The sequence below is a fragment of the Salvelinus fontinalis genome, chromosome 7 (genome assembly GCF_029448725.1).
Source record: "Salvelinus fontinalis isolate EN_2023a chromosome 7, ASM2944872v1, whole genome shotgun sequence".
Classification (NCBI taxonomy): domain Eukaryota; kingdom Metazoa; phylum Chordata; class Actinopteri; order Salmoniformes; family Salmonidae; genus Salvelinus; species Salvelinus fontinalis.
The window spans coordinates 49846530-49870624 of NC_074671.1; the positions used below are offsets into that span (position 1 = coordinate 49846530).

The window sequence follows — 24095 nt, forward strand, 5'->3', positions numbered from 1 at the left end:
TGAAATAGACTAGAAATTTTCTTCTAAAACGTGTATAAAAACCATAAAAGCCGATCCCCGCCCAAAAATTGTCTGGAAGAAATGTAGGCTATGCTGCCTTTACTACCCCGCAGAGACCTTGGGCCGTGACGTCGCGATTACCCAAACTTTCGGAAAGTTCTTCACGAGAAAAACAACCAAGGAATGTTCCAACTCCTGCCTTTTTATTCCGCAACTTGTCGTCGAAATGAGAATATATTTATCACGCTGTACAGAATCTTTAGGAGTGCTCTTGTTAATCTTTGCAATAGTCTTTGTGAATAGCTGCGACTGTGTGATTGAAGACGATGTGGTGTTGGAGAAAAAAGATCTTTCCGAACTCTACAGTAAGTCCAGCTCAGACTGCATCGAACATCAAAATGTGTCCACTAGTAGCCTATTGTTTAGTTTTTTTGCCAAGAATTATAAATGATAGGTCAGTCATGCAAGTCAGGACAAGAAAGTCTACAATAAGAAAAACTACTGTGTACGCAAGTGTGGAATACTATGTGCAAGACAGGATATTTGCATAGGCTTCTGTATGCTACAGCACTGCGCCGCTGGATGCATGGCGAGATGCGTTATATTATTCTCGGTTTCGATTATGGAAAAATACAATAAAAAATATAAGAAAAGATAGTTGAATTGTTGTGTAATCTGGAAGTACTGCAAAATGGTTTCGTAATAAGAACATGTTGCCCTTATTATGCATGATCAATTAATGAATGGACTCATCATGTGACCATCAGAAGCTTCTGATGCAGATTGGACAGGTCAGAAAGAATAAAACATCAACGTTGATGCTGTTATGGGTAGAGGGACGGACAGATTAGGGTCAGGTAAAGGTAATTGATAGACTGTTCGTACAGTATAGCAACTGTAGGCTGTAGAGGGCATGTTTGCCTGGTATAGACAGGAGAGAGCTCAAATTGGGTCATGGAATTATGCCAAAGGAATGACAGGAGGACACACACATTTGTATTTTATGTTAATTTAACCTTTATTTAACTAGGCACACATACACAGAGCGAGAGAGAGAGAGACAGGCTCAGACATGTTGTTTGGTTGGGCACAGAGAGTAGGCCTGGCCATGACCTGAACTCCAGTCTCCAGTCTCATTGAACTTTAAATGTTTATCGGATATGACAATCTAGGCTAGTGGTAATGTTGTTATAGTAAGGTTATTATGAGTAGGCCTAATAATACATTTTTAGCAGCCTATAAACATTCACACTTGTTTCAGACATGTGTATAAGAGAATGACACGGATAGGCCCCTGAACAATAAACAGTTCGGAACAATACGTGCATATATTATGACGATCATTTGGGAAGTTTTGTGCGTTTTGGTCTTCGGCACGTTTTTTTTCGACTGTTCGTGCACACAAAACAGTTTCTCGAGGCATGCCGAAGTTCGGGGGGCGAAGTTTACGCCCCATCATCTGTCATTGGTCAACAGTAGGGATTCTTCAATAAAGTGTTTGTTGCCATTCAACAATAGATGACTCGTATTCATGCCACTTTTTTTTAACTTGAGAAATACTGCACCAAACATCATAGTTAGATTTAAAATTGCGCAACTAAGATCTCGATAAAAACGTCAAAATTAATGACAGATATCTTTTTTTCTTTTCTTTTTTTTTATCAATTCTGACTGTTTTGAGGAAGTGTATACTGGCTATGGCTTCTCAAGTTGGACAAACAGTACTTTTTCTCGTTTTTCAAGCAAAGGTCTTTTAAGGGAGTATGCAAACACACTCGTTCGGTCCAGCAGAACCGAAGCATGACGGAAGCCTTAAGACAGGGCCTTTTAGTGCTCAGACACCAATATTGGTGTCGTAGAGAGCATAGTAAAGTTTACAGTAGAAGATGCTATTATTCTTCACCACTATCCTACATTTTCATCCATCAATCCCTCTATTCCCAGACAAGGGTCTGTTCATCATGGAGAGTACCCAGCTGAAGCGCTGCATCTCCTCCTCCTCCTCTAACCTGGTCCTGGAGAGCTGTGAGAGGCCCACCCGCCATATGCTGTGGAAGTGGGTGTCTCGCCACCGCCTCTTCAATCTGGGTAGCAGCCTCTGTCTGGGCCTGAACATCAGCGACTCCACCCAGCCCCTGGGCACCTTCGAGTGTGACTCACCCCTCCGGACCCTGTGGTGGAGGTGCAATGGGAATACGTTGTACGGGGCGTCCCAGTTGAAGTTGTCCGTGGCTGGACGCCTGGTGGTGGTCAAGAGGGCCAGTTATCATCAGTGGCGGAGGTACTCTACACCGGGGGAGGGGCCATGTGCCTATCCTTATGAGGGTAAGTAGTAAACATTAGTGATGCGTGGGTCAGCTGTTTGTTCACCCGCACACGCCCGCAATTGCTAATAAGCCATTCGTAACCGCCCAACTATATATGATAACTTGAAAATCCGAGGCTCGCACCCGACCCTAACCCGCAAATATAGAAAAAGCGCTGTACAGTCAGAGAAGGTGGAATGATTTTTTGACAAGCCTTTTTAGATCGGCATATGTTACTGCTTATAATATCCTTACATTTAGGTAGGCTATTTTTCAGTCAATGAACTTGTCTGTAATTAGATACTGTACGTGCAGCTTCTCTTCTGTCATTCCTTGTTGCCCTAGAAGACCAAATCATCAGAAAAATGTAGAGAATAAATGCTTCAATGTAGTTGACGTCGATAAAGTTTGTTTTCTCTATTCTCTTTAGTTTCTGCTTCTCTTGCAGAGCAAAGACATTAAGGGACCGGGGAGAAAATGCAATTTGCAGAATTTCCAAATTACATCAGTTTGACCGGTTTTAAGAAAATTAAAAGCTGTTAAAATGACCCAAATCTTTTCAGTCTCCTGAGGGGGAAAATGTGTTGTCGTGCCCTCTTCACAACTGTGCTGGTGTGTTTGGACCATGATAGTTTGTTGGTGATGTGGACACCAAGGAACTTGAAACTCTCGATCCGCTCCACTACAGCCCCGTCGATGTTAATGGGGGCCTGTTCGGCCCTCCTTTTCCTGAAGTCCACAATCATCTCCTTTGTCCGGCTCACATTGAGGGAGAGGTTGTTGTCCTGGCACCACACTGCCAGCTCTTTGACCTCCTCGATACATAAGTGCCGATATGACATGTATTGCGATTCTCACGGTTCTATATGTATTGCAATTCAATACTGTTCCAAAAACATTGCTTACGATACGATAAGTCGTCAAAAATAGTATCCCGATATGTTGCCGTATCGTTTTTTTTCCCCCGTCACTATCGGTGTATCGTTTTACTGCAATAAATAATTCATTTAGCAGAAGTTAACATTGTTAGACTATGAGAAGTTCTAGACCTACAGTCAGTGTCCAGTTCAGCTGCTATCACATTTAACCTGTCTGAACAGTACAGTTCCCTAGACGCGCCATTTTGAAGTCCCTGTCTTGTGACTCAAATTTGTATAGAGCCTCACCATCATCACGCATATCATCGCCGGCACTGCTGTAATCCACTTTTAGCACTTCACCAAATCTTTCTCAAACGTTAGACACCTGTTCTTGCCCTCCCCTCCATTTCATTTGAACTCTCCATTTTCTTATCGAATTAAACATCTGGCAATCGGTGTTCGTATTTGGCGCTCTACAGTTAGGCCCTAATGTTTAGGCTTAGGCTAGCCTGCACACTAACGCCAGATAAAACAAAATAAAATACAAACCTCATTGTAGTCTATACATATGAATTGCATAATAAGGATACATTTATGGATTTTTAATGCATCGTTTTCTCTTTATTCAACCCGTCCTTCATCCACACAATAATTCATGACACTAAACCCACCCGCCGGATATAACTGCGGGTTACGAGTCAACCCGCGCATCACTAGCATACATAGTATATTATAGTCGTGACATGTACTGACTGACCTCTTTCTACACCGACAGTTTCATTGAGGCACAGTTGGTTTGATGTTAATGCAGCCATGCAAATGCTGCTCATTAATTACATAAGAAAACAAACTGACTCATCTATATAACCGTGGACAAGATCCCAAAGAAGGTGGCGGTGACAATGTTTTTCTCCGTAGAGATCCACACACTGCTGGGTAATGCCCACGGCATGCCTTGTGCCCTGCCGTTCAAATACAACAATAAGTGGTACTCAGAGTGCACGGCAGAGGGGCGCGAGGACCACCATCGCTGGTGTGCCACCACCAGTCGATACGACCAGGATGAGAAATGGGGCTTCTGTCCCAGTCAAGGTGATGCACACTCATATACACACACACACACACACACACAACAGTATTGTTGTACAGTGTGGGTTTGATCGAATTTCTTCGATACAACACAACCATGATAATATTCAAAATGTCTTTGTCTCTGCCTCCAGAGTTGAGCTGCGATACGTTCTGGGACTCGAACCAGGAGAGCCGTGCGTGTTACCAGTTCAACCTGTACACCATCCTGACGTGGAGCCAGGCCTACTCCTCCTGCCTGGCCCAGGGAGGAAGTCTACTCAGCATCACTGACCTCACTGAACAGATGTACATCAGAGGTACATAAAACTATTTTATCGCTATATTTAATAGTTCTATCTAAACATTTAAAGCTTTATTTAAACTTTTAGTCAGGAAAGGAGACAAGGTGGGTGGTATGGTCTTTAGCTACACATACGGTATAAACTGTATAAACTATAAACTCTTGGGTGCGGTATTATGCCTTAAAACGGACTTGTGTTCATAGTTTTGCTTATTCAGGTTGGAGAAAGGACAAGACGTTTTGCCCAGAGTTAGTGGTGTTCATGTGTGTGGTTCTGTGTCTTTCAGAGCGGTTGGCTGACGTGGGGGTGATGGTGTGGATCGGACTGAACCATCTGAGTGAGAGAACAGGGTGGCAGTGGTCTGATGGAGCTCCTCTGGTCTTGGTTAACTTCACCTCGGGTAAGAGAATTGAGCTGCTCTCCCGCCTTTTCATTCCCACTCCAAGGCCCAGATTCCCCCTTTAAGATGTGAATGAACAGCATTAGCGTTAGTAATAAGATGTAATAGCTTCATGTAGCCCTCTGAAGTGGAGTTTCTGGCCATTTTGCTCAAACCGGTCCAGTCCATTTGGATCTCAGCGGGGAGAATCAAGAAGTTCCTGCTGTAGCAGTGGTGGGAGCCAGAAATGTGTGTTTGAAACTAGGCCAACGTTTCTCCCTTTCTACCTGTAACTCCCCCGTTACCCGTGTTGGTCTCTCCCAGGCCTATCACCCAGCCCTCTGCAGGACAACAGGCAGTGTGGAGTGTATAACTCAGCCTCGGGGGGGCACCAGTGGCAGAGTCTGTCCTGTGAGTCTGCTCTACCCTACATCTGTAAGAAGACCCCCAATGACACCAGGAGAGCTGAGCCACTAGGTAAGACGTCAATGGTCCTAAATGTTTCATATTGTGGCCCTAACCTGGTCGCATATCTGTTTGTGAAAAACAGCGTTTGTCATGACAATGAGAGACAAAGAGTTGGCATGATGGCACAAACAGACTGGCGCTCAGTCTATTGATGCCTCAGTGCTCAGCCATTGTACTACAAGAAATGATTAATAATCTGCACTGTAACATAAAGCTGTAAATTATACAGTAATTTAGGGGTATTTTCAACAGTGAAATACTATGAAATGTTTTGCTGCAGCATACTGTAAATGATGGTGCATTGTGTGAAAATGTTGTGGGCGGGGCATAGAATTGCTGTATTTCGAATGGTACTGTAATTCCAACCCACAGAATAGAGTACTGTCCCTCATCTTTGGAGTGCCAAAAACCTTTAGACCACTAGTGGGTGCATGGTAGTGTTGTTTCTGGCTAATTAACATATTTTGAGGCGTGCCTTGTAATAGGCTATATTTCTTGCACCTGGAAGGGAGAATGCTGTAGCAGTTTAACTCCTATGTGGTTATATTGCCCCACAGTAGGGGACAGATACAGTAGGGGACAGATTGGAGTGGCAGCAAGTCTTAAACCTTATCCTTTTGTTCTGTTTTGCACTGTAGTCACTGCCAGTTTGGAAGCCTTTGTTAAGGCCTCTAGAAGTGTAAGTGATATAAAACACCAAATTGTAATTAATATACTGTAATGTGTGAACACTTTACCTAGCAGCCAACCTGCTTGCTACTGTAAAATGCTGTGAAATAGAAACCCCTCCCCTCAATGAATTTCTTGAATTCATCCATTCATTCATTCATCCCGATTACGGTAGCGTTCACTTTTTTTAATTATTTTTTTTACAGTATAATACAGTATAATATAGTATATGTTAAGGTATTGTACTGTGTGTTATTACACAGTACTTGCTTTGATACTGTATTTATATTACAGTAGGTCTACTGTTATATGACGTACAGAATTTTACTTGCCACCGAGCTGCCTGTAAGCTACTGTCAGATTCACAGTAACCTCTTTACATTGTGGTTTATAGGTAGGTAGGTAGTGATTACATGTAGAAGCTGATAAAAAAAAAGGTCTGTCTGGCTCTAGGGCCTAGGGAATTATAAATCTGCATCCCAAATAGCACCCTATTCCCTATATAGTGTGCTACTTTTGACCAGGGCTCATAGGGCTCTGGTCAGAAATAGTGCATTATGTAGGGTATAGGGTGCTATTTGGGACTGATGCACAGAGTTTGGTTGTGTTTGGTACTTGAGTCAGCTGTCTCTGTCTGGCTCAAGAGGGCTTGGTGAGCTGTCCAATTTGTCATATGCTTATACACAGTCTCCAACTAGTACTTGTTAACAGTTCTGAACAGCCCTTTCTAACAGGTCAAACTGTATAACCGTGAGCAACGTTTGGCTGTTTGTTTTGGTTGATACGGATGACTCAATTGTTTCTGTCTGGCTCGAGAGTCGTCTGGTGAATTATCCACCTGTAATGTTCCAAAACGATGTTCTCTCCAACAAGAACTGTTGAATGGTACTGAAAAACCTTCTGTAACAGGTCAGCATTTGGGCACAGCTCGGTTGTTATTTTCCTGATAGAAGTCTTGTTATTTATTCCAGTGACAGTAGATGTTCTGAGTCACTCCAGTGAGTAATGTCTTTCGAATGAACCTACGAATAGAATGGGAGAGGAGCTTCGGCTAGCAGCTCAACAGCTGGGTTCCACCTGGAACATGAACTCTTGACCTCGGCTTCTTCCGCGCTGGGCTAGAACAGGGCTATAACAGAAAACATAGGTTGCGTACGATTCAGTAGGCATGACACGCTGGAAGGGTTTTAAAATGGAGGATGAGAGTTCTTATTAGACAAGTTCAAGTAGTACACCTCCATTTGAGAATGTTTCCACCTCGGACCGAACTTCCATTTACTTTCTTTCATTTATATTTCTCCAGAGTGATGAACGACACTTGGAAGAGTGGCAATGCGAGATGACTCTTTTGTGTGTATGCATTGATATGTAGGCTACGTGTGCCTTTAAAAGAAAAAGTATTTAAGTTCTGTCCTTGAACTGTTCTTGTCTATTGATGTTCTGTATTATGTCATTCTGTATTATGTTTCATGTTTTGTGTGGACCACAGGAAGAGTAGCTGTTTTTGCAACAGCTAATGGAGATCCTAATAAAATACCAAAATACCAAATACTTGGACCGTTTCTCTCTTTACCCCTAAATCTTAGAATGACAGGTGCTAATGTTTTTGTGCTGAATTGGACCCTTACCTCTCGTCTCTTTTCCTCTCCGTCACCCGCCCTCAGATAACTGGCAGTACTACCGCACGGTGTGTTCCGAGGGCTGGCTGGCCCACAACCGTTACTGCTACAAAGCCCTGGCAGAGGCTGAGGCAGGGACCTGGGAGGAATCCTCCACTGCCTGTAACTCCATAGGGGCCAACCTCACCAGCCTACACTCGCTATCTGATGTAGAACTGCTGCTGGTCATGCTGGCTAACGGTGAGTCTGGATCTGGGGTTCTATATTCTAGTATGTGGTATATAGGGGGTTCTCTGTTCTGGGATAGTGTGGACATCATAAAGGATCATGGGACGGTGTATAGTGTGTTCTCTGTTCTGGGATAGTGTGGACATCATAAAGGATCATGGGACGGTATTGTCTTTTAGGTAGTTGTTTTTTAATGTTGACAAATCAACTAAGTATGTTGTGTGTGTGTGTGTGTGTGTGTGTGTGTGTGTGTGTGTGTGTGTGTGTGTGTGTGTGTGTGTGTGTGTGTACATTTACATACATGTATATGTGTGTACTGTAGTCTCAGGGTCTGGCTCAGAGGTGTGGATCGGCCTGATAAAGAAGCTCTCGTCCTCAGCTGTGGAGTGGTCAGACGGCTCCCCAGTCGACCTCACTCTCTGGCACGTGCACCATCCTACCCATAGCAACAGTCAGCTCTGTGCCAAGACTGACGTAACGGTACAGTCAACTGAATTATTTGTCACGTATGACTACAGTTTGCGGTTGGTTCGTCATCTTTATTTGACTGAATATTGTCCTAGGAGGGGAACTGGCTGTTGGCACCATGCGATGAGAAGCTCCCTGCGGTGTGTAGGAGAGCAGGACTTCTGTCCCTACTCCCCACTGGCGCATGGGACGAGGGCTGTCCTGAGGTAGGCACACACACACACACACACACACACACACACACACGCACACACGCACACACGCACACACGCACACACACACACACACACACACACACACACACACACACACACACACACACACACACACACACACACACACACACACACACACACACACACACACACACACACATAGATGATCTGATAATCAACCCTACAAGATATCAGAGCTGCATATGTCCTAGCCCCGAGCAGAAGAATGCATATCTGCCATATCCATGGAAGGTGAAGTTGAAATTCAACATAGCTCTCTTATCAATCTTAACCCAACTGTTTCCAGAAGAACTTCATGGCACCATGCATTGTTGACTCCATACATCCTTTGTCAGACAGAGGATCCGTGGAATGCTGTGTGGTCAGAATAGTGGCGTTCCACATATCCAGACATGCATTACCATTACAGTGAAAGAGCCTGGTTGGGTTCAGATCCCTGCTTAGGGCGAGTCTGCTCTGCATTCAGTACAATGAGCTGATTCAACAGCTAGATGACGTATTGTCTGACTGTCATGGGGTGTTGTGACCTCTGTTTACGAGGACATAAGCAGATTGACTCATAAGGGCTGTTTCACTGCTCACCATGTCCTAAAACGGACAGGAAATAGCCCTGGAGGTGTAGTATCAATAGGCACTAAAAAAATATGGGACATCTTTTTTCAGAGACTGTATTTGATTATATTCAGGCCACGTTGTGAAATTCACACAATCACCCGAGCTGTGTTCATTGAAAACGGCCTCAGTTGGAAAGGGATTTGACAACATAAAGAGAGAATCTCCTTCATCGCGGAGGAACTGGTGTACATTCCTTCTACACGCACGTGTCGGCAAGTGTTGGCTGCGATTGGTCATCAAGTGTGTATGGGGAGGTGGGAGTGAAATGTAGGACACTTGTCAAAACACTACTACTTCCTGTCCCTAAGACACTTCCCAAAGCCCCCCCCCCCCAAGCCCCCTCCAGTCCTAACAGATGGGCCCAGTCATAGCCCTACCCCCCCCCCCCCCCCCCCCCCTCGTTCCCCTAACCCCAATCCTCCACGTGTGTTTGCTTGTATTAGCCACTGCCGTCTACTGCTAATTCCAAACTATGCGGCTCTTACTGCCAGAATGTTTGGAGTGTAACACAATCCAGTCAGCTTGGCCAGCTCGCCTGAGCTTGTTGCTATTCTTGTACACCGGCCCAGATTCTTTTCAGGTGTCTGTGTGTATAGACATGGAGTAATGTGTGAGTCTGGCTCCCACCTCTAGTCTATCTACTCCAGTATATTCAGCGCATTGTCTTGGCTGCTCTCACTCCTGGATGGTGTCTGCGGTATTCACGCATATAATGTTTTTTTATTTTTTTAAATGAATTTAATCAAGCTGAGATACAGATGTAGGATCTTCATTTGATCACTCGTTTGTTCCTTCGAATGTACCTGCACAGCAGCAAATGCAAACTTGTAGTGTATTCGAGGTTAAAAAAGGTTTGTAAAGTTTGTAATTTCCACTTTAATTTGGATCAACCCCTACAAACAATGTCTTTTGATTATAATCCACATAATAATTCACGTTTCCTGCTGCTGTGCAGGGTTATTTTCCTACTGTAGCAAACTGGCTCAAATTAACATCCTACACCTGTATGTCTTCCCCACAGGATTGGAAGCGGAAGGGCCACTCTTGCTACATGGTGACGAGCCACGAGCAGAGCTATGAAGACGCTGTCAAGGGTTATTACTGCAAGGCTCCTCTGGTCACAGTGGAAAACAGGTCTGATTTCTGACTTAGACTTCTCATCTTAACCATTTCTTACACACCTCAAATGGGAACTCCCATATTTCATAGTGACAAGAATACATTCTTAGGAATGATTGTTGATTTCTCTCCATGGCAGGTTTGAGCAGGCCTTTCTGAACAGCCTGGTGAGTGAGATGGGAGCCAACGGTAGCGTGTTTTACTGGACGGCCCTACAGGACCAGGGTAACCATGGAGAGTACAGCTGGCTGGGGGGACAAAACGGATCCACCCTACCCCTGCTCTATACAAACTGGAATAGGCATCAGCCAGGTAGGGAAGGGAGACGTGGTGAGGTGGACTGTAGCGTCCTATACTCTATGTTCCAGGTAGAAGTTGCCCCTTAACCACAGATCCAGGGTCAGATTACCCGGCAATGTATACTAACGGCTCCAACGGCTCTCTAATCAGTAGGGTAAGGAAACCAATCTGACCCTGGATCAGTGGATAGGGACAAACTTCAACTTACGCTATGTCAATAAACAATAGTCTCCCGGGTAAACACTACTGTTTTGTCGTCGTGGATTGAGTGTTTCCTCTATTCACCTCTGTTCTTCCAGACCACTCCACTGTCAACAGTCTTCCCTTTTTCCCCCACTGGCATGTGGTCTCGATCACACAGACCAGCTCCACTTAGGCAGCAATAGGGCTGAGACAGAACAGACAGAACAGAAATACAGCCAAAGCTGTGGGTTAGTTTAGCCCCAGGTGGATGTGTCGGATGTCTACTGTCCTTCACCCCCCCCCCCCCCCCCCCCTTCACTTCACACTGTGGCTTAGTCCCAAATGGCAACTTGTTCCCTATGTAGTGCTCTACTTTAGTAGTGCACAGTGAAGGGAATAGCCGAATAGAGTACCATTTGGGATGCTGCCTATGATTAATGAGTTGAAGTGTAATTTAGGTTTCACAATCTCAGCTTCCTTCAGTCAGTGTGAGAGCATCGTTAATCATGCTGTTGCTATGGTGAAGTGGCAGGAAGATTTTGAAGTAGAATTCCCATCATTTAGTTAATAAAATACTGTGGTGCCAACACTCTAACCAGTGCATGCTTAGCTTGGCGTTGTGGATCTGTTTCTCACAGCCCAGTCTCTTTCTTTCTTTCTCTCTCTCTCTCTCTCTCTCTCTCTCTCTCTCTCTCTCTCTCTCTCTCTCTCTCTCTCTCTCTCTCTCTCTCTCTCTCTCTCTCTCTCTCTCTCTCTCTCTCTCTCTTTCTCTCTCTCTCTTTCTCTCTCTCTCTCCCCGCCCCACTCTCTAGTCAGTGCAGGTGGCTGTGTGGCTATGACAGGCGGCCAGGCCTTGGGTCACTGGGAAGTGAAGGACTGCAAATCCCAGAAGGCCTTGTCAGTGTGTAAACAGAGCGTCAGTGGTTACCAGGAGGTCCTGTTCCCTACAGTCCATATTGACGCTTACGCCCCCTGTCCTCCAGGCTGGGAATCACACTCCGGCCTGCTCCACTGTTACAAGGTCATCTGCCTTTCCTTCTCTTCTCCCCTCTCCATTCTATCTCTTCTCCTTTATCTCTTTTCCTGTATTTCTCGTGTCTTCCTCAGTTATTAACTTGTTGTGAAAAGCAATGCTTATGCTACCACTCTGAGGGAGTATGACATGATCACTGGAATTCTCCAAATGATAGAGGTTGCCCCGTTAGCTGTCACTTGAAAACCAACGCAGATAAGGAGATGCTGTAGTCAAGGCGACGTAGTGTCATTGTTGACTGTGGTCCTCAGGCGTTCCACAGCGAGAAGGTTCTGATGAAGCGGTCGTGGGAAGACGCTGACTTCTTCTGCCAGGCTCTAGGAGCTCAGCTGGCCAGCTTCCACCACTACAAGGAGCAGGTCTTCGTCAAAGGACTCCTCCACTCCATGTTTGATGGGTTAGTTAGTGTGCTTTATAGCCTACACCCCTGTTTTTCCCTTTTTATAATACTGTGTTGTCCCAGGGAATCAAGCACACACATTTTATTCAGGAAATACCTGTACATTTTCTAAAATACCTGTACCTCTCTCTCTCTGTGTCTCTCTGTCTCTCTCTCTCTGTGTCTCTCTCTCTCTCTCTCTCTCTCTCTCTCTCTCTCTCTCTCTGTGTCTCTCTCTCGCTGTCTCTCTGTTTCTCTCTGTGTCTCTCTGTCTCTCTCTCTGTGTCTCTGTCTCTTTGTCTCTCTCTCTCTGTGTCTCTGTCTCTCGCTCTCTCTCTCTCTGTGTCTCTGTCTCTCTCTCTCTCTCTGTGTCTCTCTGTCTCTCTCTCTGTGCCTCTGTCTCTCTCTCTCTGTGTCTCTCTCTCTCTCTCTGTGTCTCTCTGTCTCTGTCTCTCTGTCTCTCTCGCTGTCTCTCTGTCTCTCTCTCTCTGTGTCTCTCTCTCTCTGTCTCTCTCTCTCTGTCTCTCTCTCTCTCTCTACTCTTCCTCTTTTTCAGAACAGAGAGTCGTTGGTTCTGGGTGGGCTTGAATAAGAGAGACCCCCAGTCAGCAGGAGCTTGGGAGTGGTCTGACGGGACCCCCGTGGTGTCCTCCTTCGTAGAGGATAAGAACGAGGAGGATGACAGACATAGCTGTGCCGTGTACAGCGACCTGACCAACGCCCTCCTGCCACAGCCCTGCGACACCAAGCACGAGTGGATCTGCAAGGTTCCCAGAGGTAATCACTATTATAATAACTAACGGGTTGGATTGATATAAAGCCTTTCTGCCTAGAGTACGTCTCTTACAGGAAAAACCACGTGAATTTCACGTGAACCCGCAAAGTGTTCCAAAAACACATGTTTTCATGTGATCACGTGATCTCGTGTGATGTTAACGTGACAACATGTACATTTCATGTGAATCCATGTGGTTTTTCAGTAAGGGATAGTAAGGGGGGGGGGGGGCGCACCTCTTCTACCATCAATGGCACTGTATATACAGTAAAGGGAAAAGGGGATACCTGGTCAGTTGTCCAACTGAACGCATTCAACTGAAATGTGTCTTCTGCATTTCACCCCTCTGAATCAGAGAGGTGCAGGGAGCTGCCTTTATCATGTATGGAGCATTTGAAATCTCAAAGTTGCTTGGTGATGTATTCTTATCGATTTGAAAGGTTTATCAATAAGAATGTCTGCCTTATTTGTCTCGATAGGTATGGAGCTGAACAAACCCTACTGGTATAACGACCGTAAGTAAATGTATTCCTTTTGATGTATTTTGTTATATTTTACATTTTTCATGTATTTTATTGAGTCATTACATTTATATGCTTATTTGGGATATCAATTGCAGTTGTCACTCTGAGAGGGACTGTGTGATTGTGACTGTGTTAACCTTCCTCCGTCCTGTAGAGAACGAGCCCTGGGTGTTCTACAGAGGCGCAGAGTATCTGCTGGCCAGGCAGCCTTTTCCCTGGGAGAGTGTTAACCTGGCCTGTATGATGATGGGCGCCCACTTGCTGTCTGTCCACTCTAAAGAGGAGCTCCGATTCATCAGAGAGCGCATGGGGAAGGTCTGTACACACACACACACACACACACACAAGCCGACACGAGTTCACACACGCCAGCCGAGACATTCACACGCGAGCGCCCTCATTCCCACACGCGCCTGTACATTCACAGTTCACACACAAGTGCCCTCACACACTCTCTCTCTCTCTCTCTTACACAACCATACAAACACACACGACGACACATTCGCACATTCGTGCCCTCGCGTACAGGAACAAAATAAAGGGCCTTGTTTCACTACAGCTCAGCGTCTTGGATCAAACTGAAGGGCCCTCTGGTGGAGCGGCTTTTGAAGGCTATAAAAAGGACAGAGCTGTGGATAAAACAGCAGAGGCTGGGGCCAAGGCCAAAGAGAGGGGCTGAATGAGGCCAAGGCTGAGGAGAGGGGCTGAATGAGGCCAAGGCTGAGGAGAGGGGCTGAATGGGCTCTCGTGGCGTGAAAGAGGCTGAATGGCTGACCCTTCACTGGAGCGAGGGCAGAATGCAGGAGGACGGTAATAGGCCTTGAACGAGTGAGCTAAGCATTCCTTTTCTTCTCTTGGTTCTCTCAGCTCTCTCTGGGGTCGACTGACTGGTGGATAGGGCTGTCCACAGTCCTCGTGAGGGAAGAGTTCAGGTAAGTGTTTTTTTTGTAGTTTATTCAATGCTGCGTTTTACCTTACACTCAATGGATTATTATTATGCTGTTTCTTTAGTGTGGGGGGAGGGTGTAATAGGAGTGTGTGTGTGTGTATGTGTGTGTGTGTGTGTGTGTGTGTGTGTGTGTGTGTGTGTGTGTGTGTGTGTGTGTGTGTGTGTGTGTGTGTGTGTGTGTGTGTGTGTGTGTGTGTGTGTGTGTGTGTGTGTGTGCAGTTGGAGTGATAAATCCGCTGTGGATTATCAGAATTGGGCAGAAGGAAGCTCCCATGATGCCCCAGTGAAACAGAAACAGTGTGTTACCATGTCCTCTATCTCAGGTGAGATCACAGGCACGCACAGACACACACACACACACACACACACACACACACACACACACACACACACACACTAACGCACGCACGCACGCACGCACGCACGCACGCACGCACGCACACACACACACACACACACACACACACACACACACACACACACACACACACACACACACACACACACACACACACACACACAAAAATACCATGACTGACTTCTCTTTGACGTGTTGTGACCAACAGGTCAGTGGTCGGCGGGTGAGTGTGGCGGTCTCCATGCTCACGTATGTAAGCGCCGGACCGTGTCCGTGGTGGAGATTCCCAGAGAGCCTCACCACATCGGAGGCTGTCCAGAGAGATGGCTCTACTTCGGACACAAGGTTCACCTCATCTCCCATGTTTTTATTGTGTTACTATTTCCTTTTTTTATTTAGCAAATATTTGTCTTACCTTTTAACTCTGAATTGTTGGGAATGGTCTCGCAGGTAAGTCTAGGTAAGTCTAGGCATGTGACCAATAACATCTGATTTGATTTGAGTTTCTCTTGGCCATCGGACCGTTGTCGTGGACATTCAGTACTGAGAGAGACTTGGTAATCTTTTCAAACAATCAACTTTATTTAATATTGATTAATTATTGCAATATTGAGGCTGGTCAACCCCACACCCTTGAGTGTTGGACCAAGTAACCTAACCTTTACACAAATGCAGAGGACTATATATAGCTGACACTAACAATGCTCAGTCATGGTTGGTTCAACACCCCCCCCCCCCCCATGCAGACCAAGGAGCATCATAAGCCACTCTGGGTTCATCCTGTCGTTATCTGCACGTGGGTTGTTGTCTTAACCCCACCCTGGCTTTGTTTCCCAGATGCAAGGATGATTTCGAGACAATGAGGGATTGTTCTACTCCTAAGCTATCTCTAGTAAAACACATTCTTGTCTATTAACTCATTTGTCAGCTCAAGCCATCTCCAGTGACCACACGCCCAGATTAGCTGCAGGGAACTAGAGTAGAGCCCATGAAAACACAGACACTAGTAGGACAGAAATGTCCTACTATTAGTTAAATATTAATTGTTAACCATTAATATCAAATAGATCAGTTAAATACGTAATTCTTCTTTCACACCGCACAAGGAAAATCTAGATGGTGGAACTATACCAAAACCTCGCTAGATTTCTGCCCTTTGTTTTGTGTGTCTTCTGGTAGTGTCTCCTGCTGCACCTCCCCAACCGTTCTGAGGAGGGGAAGACCTGGAGAGACGCCCAGTCTATCTGCTCCTCTTTCCAAGGCACGCTGGTCGCCATCCAAGACGAGATCGAGCAAGCGTACATCACCATGCTGCTCCAGGGCAGTACAGTGGGCGTTTGGATTGGTCTACGGGATGAGGACACCATGAAATGGACCAATGGGAAACCTGTCAGCTACACCAATTGGTCCCCTGTAGAACCCAAGAACCCTCTGACGGTAAGGTTAAATGAAACATCAGATATTGTCTTTGTTTGGTGATGTTCTCTGTATAGTGTATTGATTAGGGGGGGGTGGGTTGTTTGTGTGTGTGTCTGTGTACCTTTCTATGTGTGTGTGTGTGTGTGTGTGTGTGTGTGTGTGTGTGTGTGTGTGTGTGTGTGTGTGTGTGTGTGTGTGTGTGTGTGTGTGTGTGTGTGTGTGTGTGGGCGCCCCTCCTCTGCAGGATGAGTGGCTGAACGGGCCCCTGGGCGGGGACGATCCTCTGTGCACGGTGCTCTCCAACAACCACAACTTCCACCTGACAGGGAAGTGGTTCGACGAGAAGTGCACAGAAAGTGGATATGGCTTTGTCTGTCAGAGACCCCAAGGTAGGACTCCCCTCTGTCTTCATGCATTCTGTGTCACGCACTCACCCCTCATTCAGACACATTGGGGCCTATTTTCCAGATCCCAGAGCTGAGATATTACCAATCATGTCTGTATTACCTCATTAATGAAACTGTTGTTTCTGGTTATAGCTTCCTATTTTGTGCTCTCAAAATGTCACCCGTTGAGTCTGCTCACTGAGATAAATCCCCTTCAGGAATTGTTGAACAATGAAATGAGTGTTTCTGTTGATTTTGGGTCGAATCCATGCCTTTGCTTCTCCCTGAAACAATCTCTCTGATCTTTTCCTCTCCCTCTCTCTTTCCCTGCAACAGACACAACTAAACCCCCATCCCACTCTTACTTCCACCCTCTCCCTGACAATATCGAGTACAAGAACCACAGATACAGGGTTGCCCGTGGCAACATGAGCTGGTACGAGGCGCTGAATATGTGCTTAGAGTCTGAGTCTGAGCTGGTGAGCGTTACCGACCCCTTCCACCAGGCTTTCCTTACTGTCCTTGTCAATAGATTGGCATTCCCCAACTGGATTGGACTGTATAGTCAAGACGTATGTATTATACTATATTGCTAAGTACTGCTACCTGTCTGTGCTGTGTGTGTGTGTGTCTGTCTGTCTGTGTGTGTGTCTGCATGTGAGCGTGTGTGCGTGTAGATAATGCTCGTTAACAAGCATGTCGAAGTTGGTCTGTGGCATGAATTGACCTTTGATGATGTTAGGAGTGCGTGCAGTAGATTTACGTCACGGCAAGGAAACAGCTAAGAGCACTAGCTAGAGGTCTTTTACAAACAGCATGGCCACAATGAAGTAATGTTGTAAATACAGAAATGCCTGAGACCACGTGCATCTGACAGTCTGTTTACTCGGATGTTTTCGCTCTCTCCCTCTCCAGTCCATGTCATTCTTTCAAAGCGTGGGGATTTCATCTCTGTAACTATTCCCAGCATGTTTGCACCATATCATCACCAAATGTATCTGATCTCCTCCATTCAAGAGTAGGCCTACTCAGTCCCATTTGGGCACTTTCTATTCACATACACACATTCACATTTCTACAACTCTTATATGAATACAGTGCATTCGGAAAGTATTCAGACCCCTTCCCTTTTTCCACATTTTGTTATGTTACGGCCCTATTCTAAAATGGATGAAATAATTGTTCCTCATCAATCTACACACAATAGCCCATAACGACAAAGTGAAAACTGTTTTTTAGATTTTTTTGCACGTTTATTAAAAATAAACAGAAATACTTTATTTACATAAGTATTCAGACCCTTTGCTATGAGACTCGAAATTGAGCTCAGGTGCATCTAGTTACCACTGATCATCCTCGAGATGTTTCTACAACTTGATTGGAGTCCACTTGTGGTAAATTCAATTGATTGGACATGATTTGGAAAGGCACACACCTGTCTATATAAGGTCTCACAGTTGACAGGAAATGTCAGAGCACAAATCAAGCCATGAGGTCGAAGGAATTGTTCGTAGAGCTCCGAGAGGATTTTGTCGAGGGACAGATCTGATGAAGGGTACCAAAAAATGTCTGCAGCATTGATTTTCCCCAAGAACACAATGGCCTCCATCATTCTTAAATGAAAGAAGTTTGGAACCACCAAGACTCCTCCTACAGCTGGCCGTCCGGCCAAACTGAGCAATCAGGGGAGAAGGGCCTTGGTCAGGGAGGTGACCAATAACCCGATGGTCAGTCTGACAGAGTTCCAGAGTTCCTCTGTGGAGATGGGAGAACCTTCCGGAAGGACAACCATCTCTTCAGTACTGCACCAATCAGGCCTTAATGGTAGAGTGGCCAGACGGAAGCCATTCCTTAGTAAAAGGCACATGGCAGCCCGCTTGAAAGTTTGCCAAAAGTCACCTAAAGGACTCTCAGACCATGAGAAACAAGATTCTCTGGTCAGATGAAATCAAGATTGAACTCTTTAACCTGAATGCCAAGCGTCACGTCTGGGGAAAACCTGGCACCATCCCTACGGTGAAGCATGGTGGTGGCAGCATCCTGCTGTGGGGATGTTTTTCAGCGGCAGGGACTGGGAGACTAGTCAGAATCGAGGGAAAGATAAACAGAGCAAGGTACAGAGAGATCCTTAATGAAAACCTGCTCAAGAGCGCTCAGGACTTCATAGTTGGGCGAAGGTTCACCTTCCAACAGGACAACGACTCTAAGCACACAGCCAAGACAGGCTTCGGGACAAGTCTCTGAATGTCCTTGAGCGACCCAGCCAGAGCCCGGACCCAATCGAACATCTCTGGAAAGACCTGAAAATATCTGTGCAGCCAACCTGACAAAGCTTGAGAGGATCTGCAGAAAAGAATGGGAGAATCTCCCCAAATACAGGTGTGCCAAGCTTGTAGCCTCATACCCAAGAAAACTCGAGGCTGTAACCGCTGCCAAAGGGGCTTCAACAAAGTACTGAGTAAAGGGTCTGAATGCTTATGTAAATGTGATATTTCTGTTTTTTATTGTGTGTAGATTGATGAGGGGGGAAAAAACTATTTAAGGGATCTGAATACTTTCTGAATGCGCTGTATGTTTGGTGTTTATATACCAATATATGTCTTACAGCTAATATCCTGTGACAGAGAAATTTGTCAACCTGTAACTTATCCCATTAATGCAGTTGTCCAGTGTGCTCCCCAGAGCTTTCCTCCTGGCCCACAGTCCATGCATAACTATGTTGCGTCCCAAATGACACCCTATTCACTTTATAGTGCACGACTTTTGTCCAGGACCGATAGGGCTCTGGTCAAATGTAGTGCACTGTGTAGGGAACGGGGTGCCATTTGGGGCGCATTTTTGTGCTTCACTCACACGGTATGGGACTAGTTTTTCTTCACCACCAAGCCCGGCTGGGAGGAATTCTAAGCCACTCACAACATGTGGATCCAAGGATCCCATAGACTCAAGGAATGTCTTGCTCGTGAAATATGGAATGAGGACAGGAAAGGAGAGAATTGATTCACAGCGCTCTACCCAATGCCAGACACATTGGTCTATAAACACCACACTTCCCCCAAGCCGAACCTGCCTCCCTCTACTCTTTCTGCTCCGTTGCATGACATGACCTATAACCCCGTCATCTCCCTTAGCAACCCGCCTTAGCAACGTAGGCTCACCCTGAGAGTGTGTGTCACCTCCTCCCTGCCTGTGACTGTACGCCCCTACAGGATGGGATCAACTACCAGTGGTCTGATGGCAGTGACACGGTCTTCACCCACTGGGATACGGCCGACGATGATGATTTCATCCTGGGGGACTGTGTGTACATGGATGTCACCGGGGGCTGGAGGAGGGCCGACTGTGAGATGCCGCTCCAGGGAGCCCTGTGCCATGTCCCACCACCTAGTGAGTATAGCCTGGGTCCTAGCACATTATAAAACAGTGGCTACTAAAGCTTCCTGTGCTGTTAGTCAATCCTCAAGAGTTTCAAATGCACAATACTGCTTTTCTAAAAAAAAAAATCCCATAGAGAGTAATGCGTTCACCACCTACGAGGTTGTGTGTCCATCGACGTGGGTGAGGTTTGGCGCCAGCTGCTACAGCTTTGAGCCCGTGGTCCAGAGACTGACCCTGGAGGAGGCCAGAGAGCACTGCAAACACAAAGGTATAGGAACTCTCGGCAGATGTTGCCCTCAAGCACAGATTTAGGATCAGTTTCCCCTGCCCAAATTCTAACCTTAACACATAAGGGGAAATTGCAAAACTGTCCATAGTTCAGCAACTTCATCCGACTGCGGTAAGTCTCCAGTACACCATGGAGCCAATTTGGTCTTGGATGGATCAAGGATTTAATGGATCTCTCTCAATGGGAATTTCCTTGTGATGACTCCCTGTTGTAATTGTGCAAAATGTAATGTTTGGTGAGAGCTCCCCCTATGGGATCCATGTATTAGCTCCATTCTAGTAGTTAATACTGTACTGTAGCTATAGATCTGAGGGTGCAAACCATTCACAGAGAATGGCCTTCTTCGTGCTCAGTAACACACATGTAATAATGAAGGTCTGGTGGGGTTTTCCCTCTTCCAGCGAACACATCAGAGGTCCTGACCATACAGACAGAGACGGAAAACCGGTTTGTCCTGGAGCAGCTGTGGTCGCATGGCTTCCCACATCAAACCGTCTGGCTGGGGATGTTCTTCAACACTGACAGTAAGCACATGCTTCCCCAAGTTTCCTCTCTTCAAAATAAGCAGCTTGCTGGTTTGGCGTACAGTATAAACCAACAGCTGGCAAAAGACAGACAATGTAAGTGCTTCGGACAGAACTGGGATAAGACACAGCTTAATAGGGTTAGTAACATAAGGAATTTCAACATTTTTCAAGTCGTATTTTGATACTATTTATTGACTTAGTGTTTTAGCTGGTGAGTTGATAGAAGCACCGGGGGGAAAAACAGCAATGACCTGGGGCAGCGTTGTAGGGTGGAAGGAGAGGGGTCGAATGAACCAATTCACAACTTCTTTATTAAACATTTTATTTTTGTCCGGTCCAATTTAGCGGGCTCCATGGCATTGCTCGATGGTTCTCCTATGGACTACTCCAACTGGAACTTCAGGGCCCCAGACCCCAGCCTGCTGACAGCAGACACCTGTGTGTCCACCAGGGTGTCTGATGGGATGTGGCTCCTCTCTCAGTGCACTGACAGACTGGGCTTTGTCTGCAAAACTAACTCAGGTGGAGTAGAGACATTTTGGCTGCATTTACACAGGTTTGACCAATCAAATCAGATCGTGTGCCAATAATTGGTCTTTTGACCAATCAAATCAGATCTTTTTGACAATATTTGAAATAAATATCAGAATTGGGCTACCTGTGTAAGTGCAGCCTCTCACTAGCCTCCAACTGCCATTATGACAAAGCTTTGTGTTATGCGTTTGTACAGTGTACATGTATGTATTCTATAGATCAGTCAAGTTAAACAGATCGCCTTCTTTGCAGATATGATCCCTGAGGTAGAAGTGGCGCCACTAAATGGTAGGTATTTAATTGAGGCTATTAACAGTTATGCTGTTTTTCTCATTTGCATTCTAATAATTTGGCAACTCAAGGTATTTGGGAGCAGCCTCTACCATGACTAATAGAACCTTCAATGTCCAGTAAACTCACCCCTCTGTGCCTCTTCCAGGGTTGCACCACGGTATCGTCCCAGCCGCAGTCCTGGTGGCCATGCTGATCTTCGCCGTGCTGGTGGCGGTCCTCTGGTTCGTCTACAAGAGGAACGTGACGCGCTTCCGCAGACTGCCGTCCCTGGGAAACGCGTACTACAGACATACTAGTTCCCAGGCCACAGACTCCGATGGAAATGTTCTCATCGCAGATCTGGAAGCTCACTCTGGAGAATAGGGCTGTGTCCGAAATGGCACTCGTTCCCCTATATAGTGCACTGCTTTGGTCAAAAGTAGTGCACTATATAGGGGATAAGGTGCCTTTTTCAGATGCACTATAGGACTTATTGGAGACAGCAAAATGGTGGTGTTCTCTAAAGTTGGGTAAAGCATGGGAATGGGCCGAACTCTCTGTATGACTGAACATTGGTATGTCTCTGTGGATTCTGACATGGACCACAGCAAGGGAACTTAGAGAAGGATGTCAGAGCCCAATTAGCTTTATCCACTTTAATCCACAGGAGGCTGCTGAGGGGAGAACTGTTCGTAATAATGACAGGAAATTAGAAAATGGAATGGCATCAGACATCTGGAAACCATAATGTTTGATTTATTTGATACAATTCAACTCCAGTCATTACAAAGGAGCCCGTTCTCCCCAACTCAGATGCCACCAACCTCCTATGCTTTATAAAAGTAGTTGATGAATTAGGGACCAATCGTGTGGCTGAGAGTGAGGGAGTGCATCTTCATGTGAAGTAAGTTTTGTCTACAAAGGATTAGTGCTGTTACCCCAAGTACTTTGAAAGGTGCTGACATTCTAATGTATGCGTTTGAAAGTCGATAGATATTCTTTGCACTGTAAACTTGCAGTTTCGTTATTATGGTACAATGCCAACTGCTCCCACTAACGCTGGTACCCACTGTATTTGTGAGTACAAGTCTTTCACACAATGAAGACTAGTTTTCTGTAATGCCGTGTACAGGAACCAAAACTATTTTCTTGTTTAAGATAACAACGGCGGCGATTCAGTTGTACTTTACAGCAAAGACAAAAGTCATACTTTTGCAATACATTCTGAAGTCGTCTTCTATGTATTTTATATTTATGAACAGAAATGAGACCCCAAATCAATTTTTTGAAATCGAAAAGTGTCATTAAAGTACGGTGTTTCTTTGTCAGCACTTTACTGCACAAAACTCCATTAATGCAATACGGAAAGATTATGTTTTAGTTTAGAGTTTTTTTCTGTTTGTTTATGTGCATTCCGGTTGCGTATTTTCATAACAAAGAACACACACTCACACCCTCACAGTATTTTTTAAGTAGCTCATAAGTACATACATGATATTCGTAAGAAGAAGGGGAAGAAAAAGTAAAGAGAAAAATGCGGGCATTTATTTATGTTTTCTTATTTATCGTCACGAGAAAAATATTTGTCATTCACTTCCATTTTGTTCATTTGGTCCACACATCTGTCAAAATGTAGGAGTAAAGGAACTTTTATTGATGAAACAAAAATGATGACAAAGTGCTGTTATGTAAATGGTAGCTCTTTGAGAATGAATTCAGTATTCTAAGTAGACTTATGTGTGGGTTGTTTGTTATGAGGTAGTCTTTGCTGTGTTACCAGTTGTAGTTTTTCTATGTTGGGCACACAGAGTTATTAGATATGAAATATGTTGATGTAGGTTTTTCTGTTGTGTGGAAAGAAATACATGCAAGAGGATGTCACGGATGCTTGAAAATGTTTACTGTCTTTTGTTATTTTTTATTGATAATGGTCATAACACATGCTATGTGCCTTCAGTGTAAATAAATTAAAGCTGTATCCACGTTGTATCTGAATTGTGTCTTGCTATATACTACTTTTAATTTGAAATGAGTCATCTGCGTTGAGATGGTCGGCAGTGTGCTGTGGGGGTGGTATCCGAATATTGTCTTTATCCTGTTTATTTCTACCATATTTGCTTTGAAATTAGTTATTTGCATTGAGATGCTTTGTGGTGTGGGACTAGGGCAGGGGTGACATCATGTGGATGAGGGAGACTGAGTAGGATGGACTCGTGGGTCTCTCTTTTGGTTCCAAATGGCATCCTATTCCCTATTTAGTGCACTACTTTTGAAGAGGACACATAGGGCTCTGGTCAAAAGTAGTGCACTATGTAGGGAATATGGTACCATTTGGGAGAAATTCTTTGTCTGGCAATGGCATCTACCGACTGGCCTGACGGTTGTTGTTGGCTGAGAATGCAGGCTTTATGGATGAGATGATTCACTGCATGATGTTGCATTGCTGTT

The 24095-nt window shown here is 45.2% G+C and overlaps 1 protein-coding gene across 2 annotated transcripts; it reads left to right on the forward strand.

The window, feature by feature from the left end:
• Positions 1 to 32: 32 nt before the first annotated feature.
• On the forward strand, positions 33 to 23634 carry pla2r1 (phospholipase A2 receptor 1). Of its 2 annotated transcripts, none has more exons than XM_055929609.1 (28): positions 33 to 365; positions 1945 to 2325; positions 4085 to 4258; positions 4390 to 4554; positions 4826 to 4939; positions 5243 to 5395; positions 7720 to 7914; positions 8225 to 8382; positions 8466 to 8576; positions 10243 to 10355; positions 10480 to 10652; positions 11636 to 11844; positions 12108 to 12253; positions 12792 to 13012; positions 13490 to 13525; positions 13689 to 13849; positions 14402 to 14466; positions 14703 to 14806; positions 15050 to 15186; positions 16021 to 16278; positions 16505 to 16649; positions 16983 to 17218; positions 19856 to 20033; positions 20158 to 20292; positions 20715 to 20837; positions 21186 to 21362; positions 21627 to 21662; positions 21814 to 23634. In XM_055929609.1, exons 1-28 carry the CDS (start codon positions 227 to 229, stop codon positions 22029 to 22031), a joined length of 4461 nt encoding a protein of 1486 aa, XP_055785584.1. In that variant the 5' UTR covers positions 33 to 226; the 3' UTR covers positions 22032 to 23634. The 2 variants fall into 2 exon arrangements, with proteins under 2 accessions (XP_055785584.1, XP_055785585.1); XM_055929610.1 differs by having other exon boundaries at positions 16983 to 17125.
• Positions 23635 to 24095: the final 461 nt, after the last annotated feature.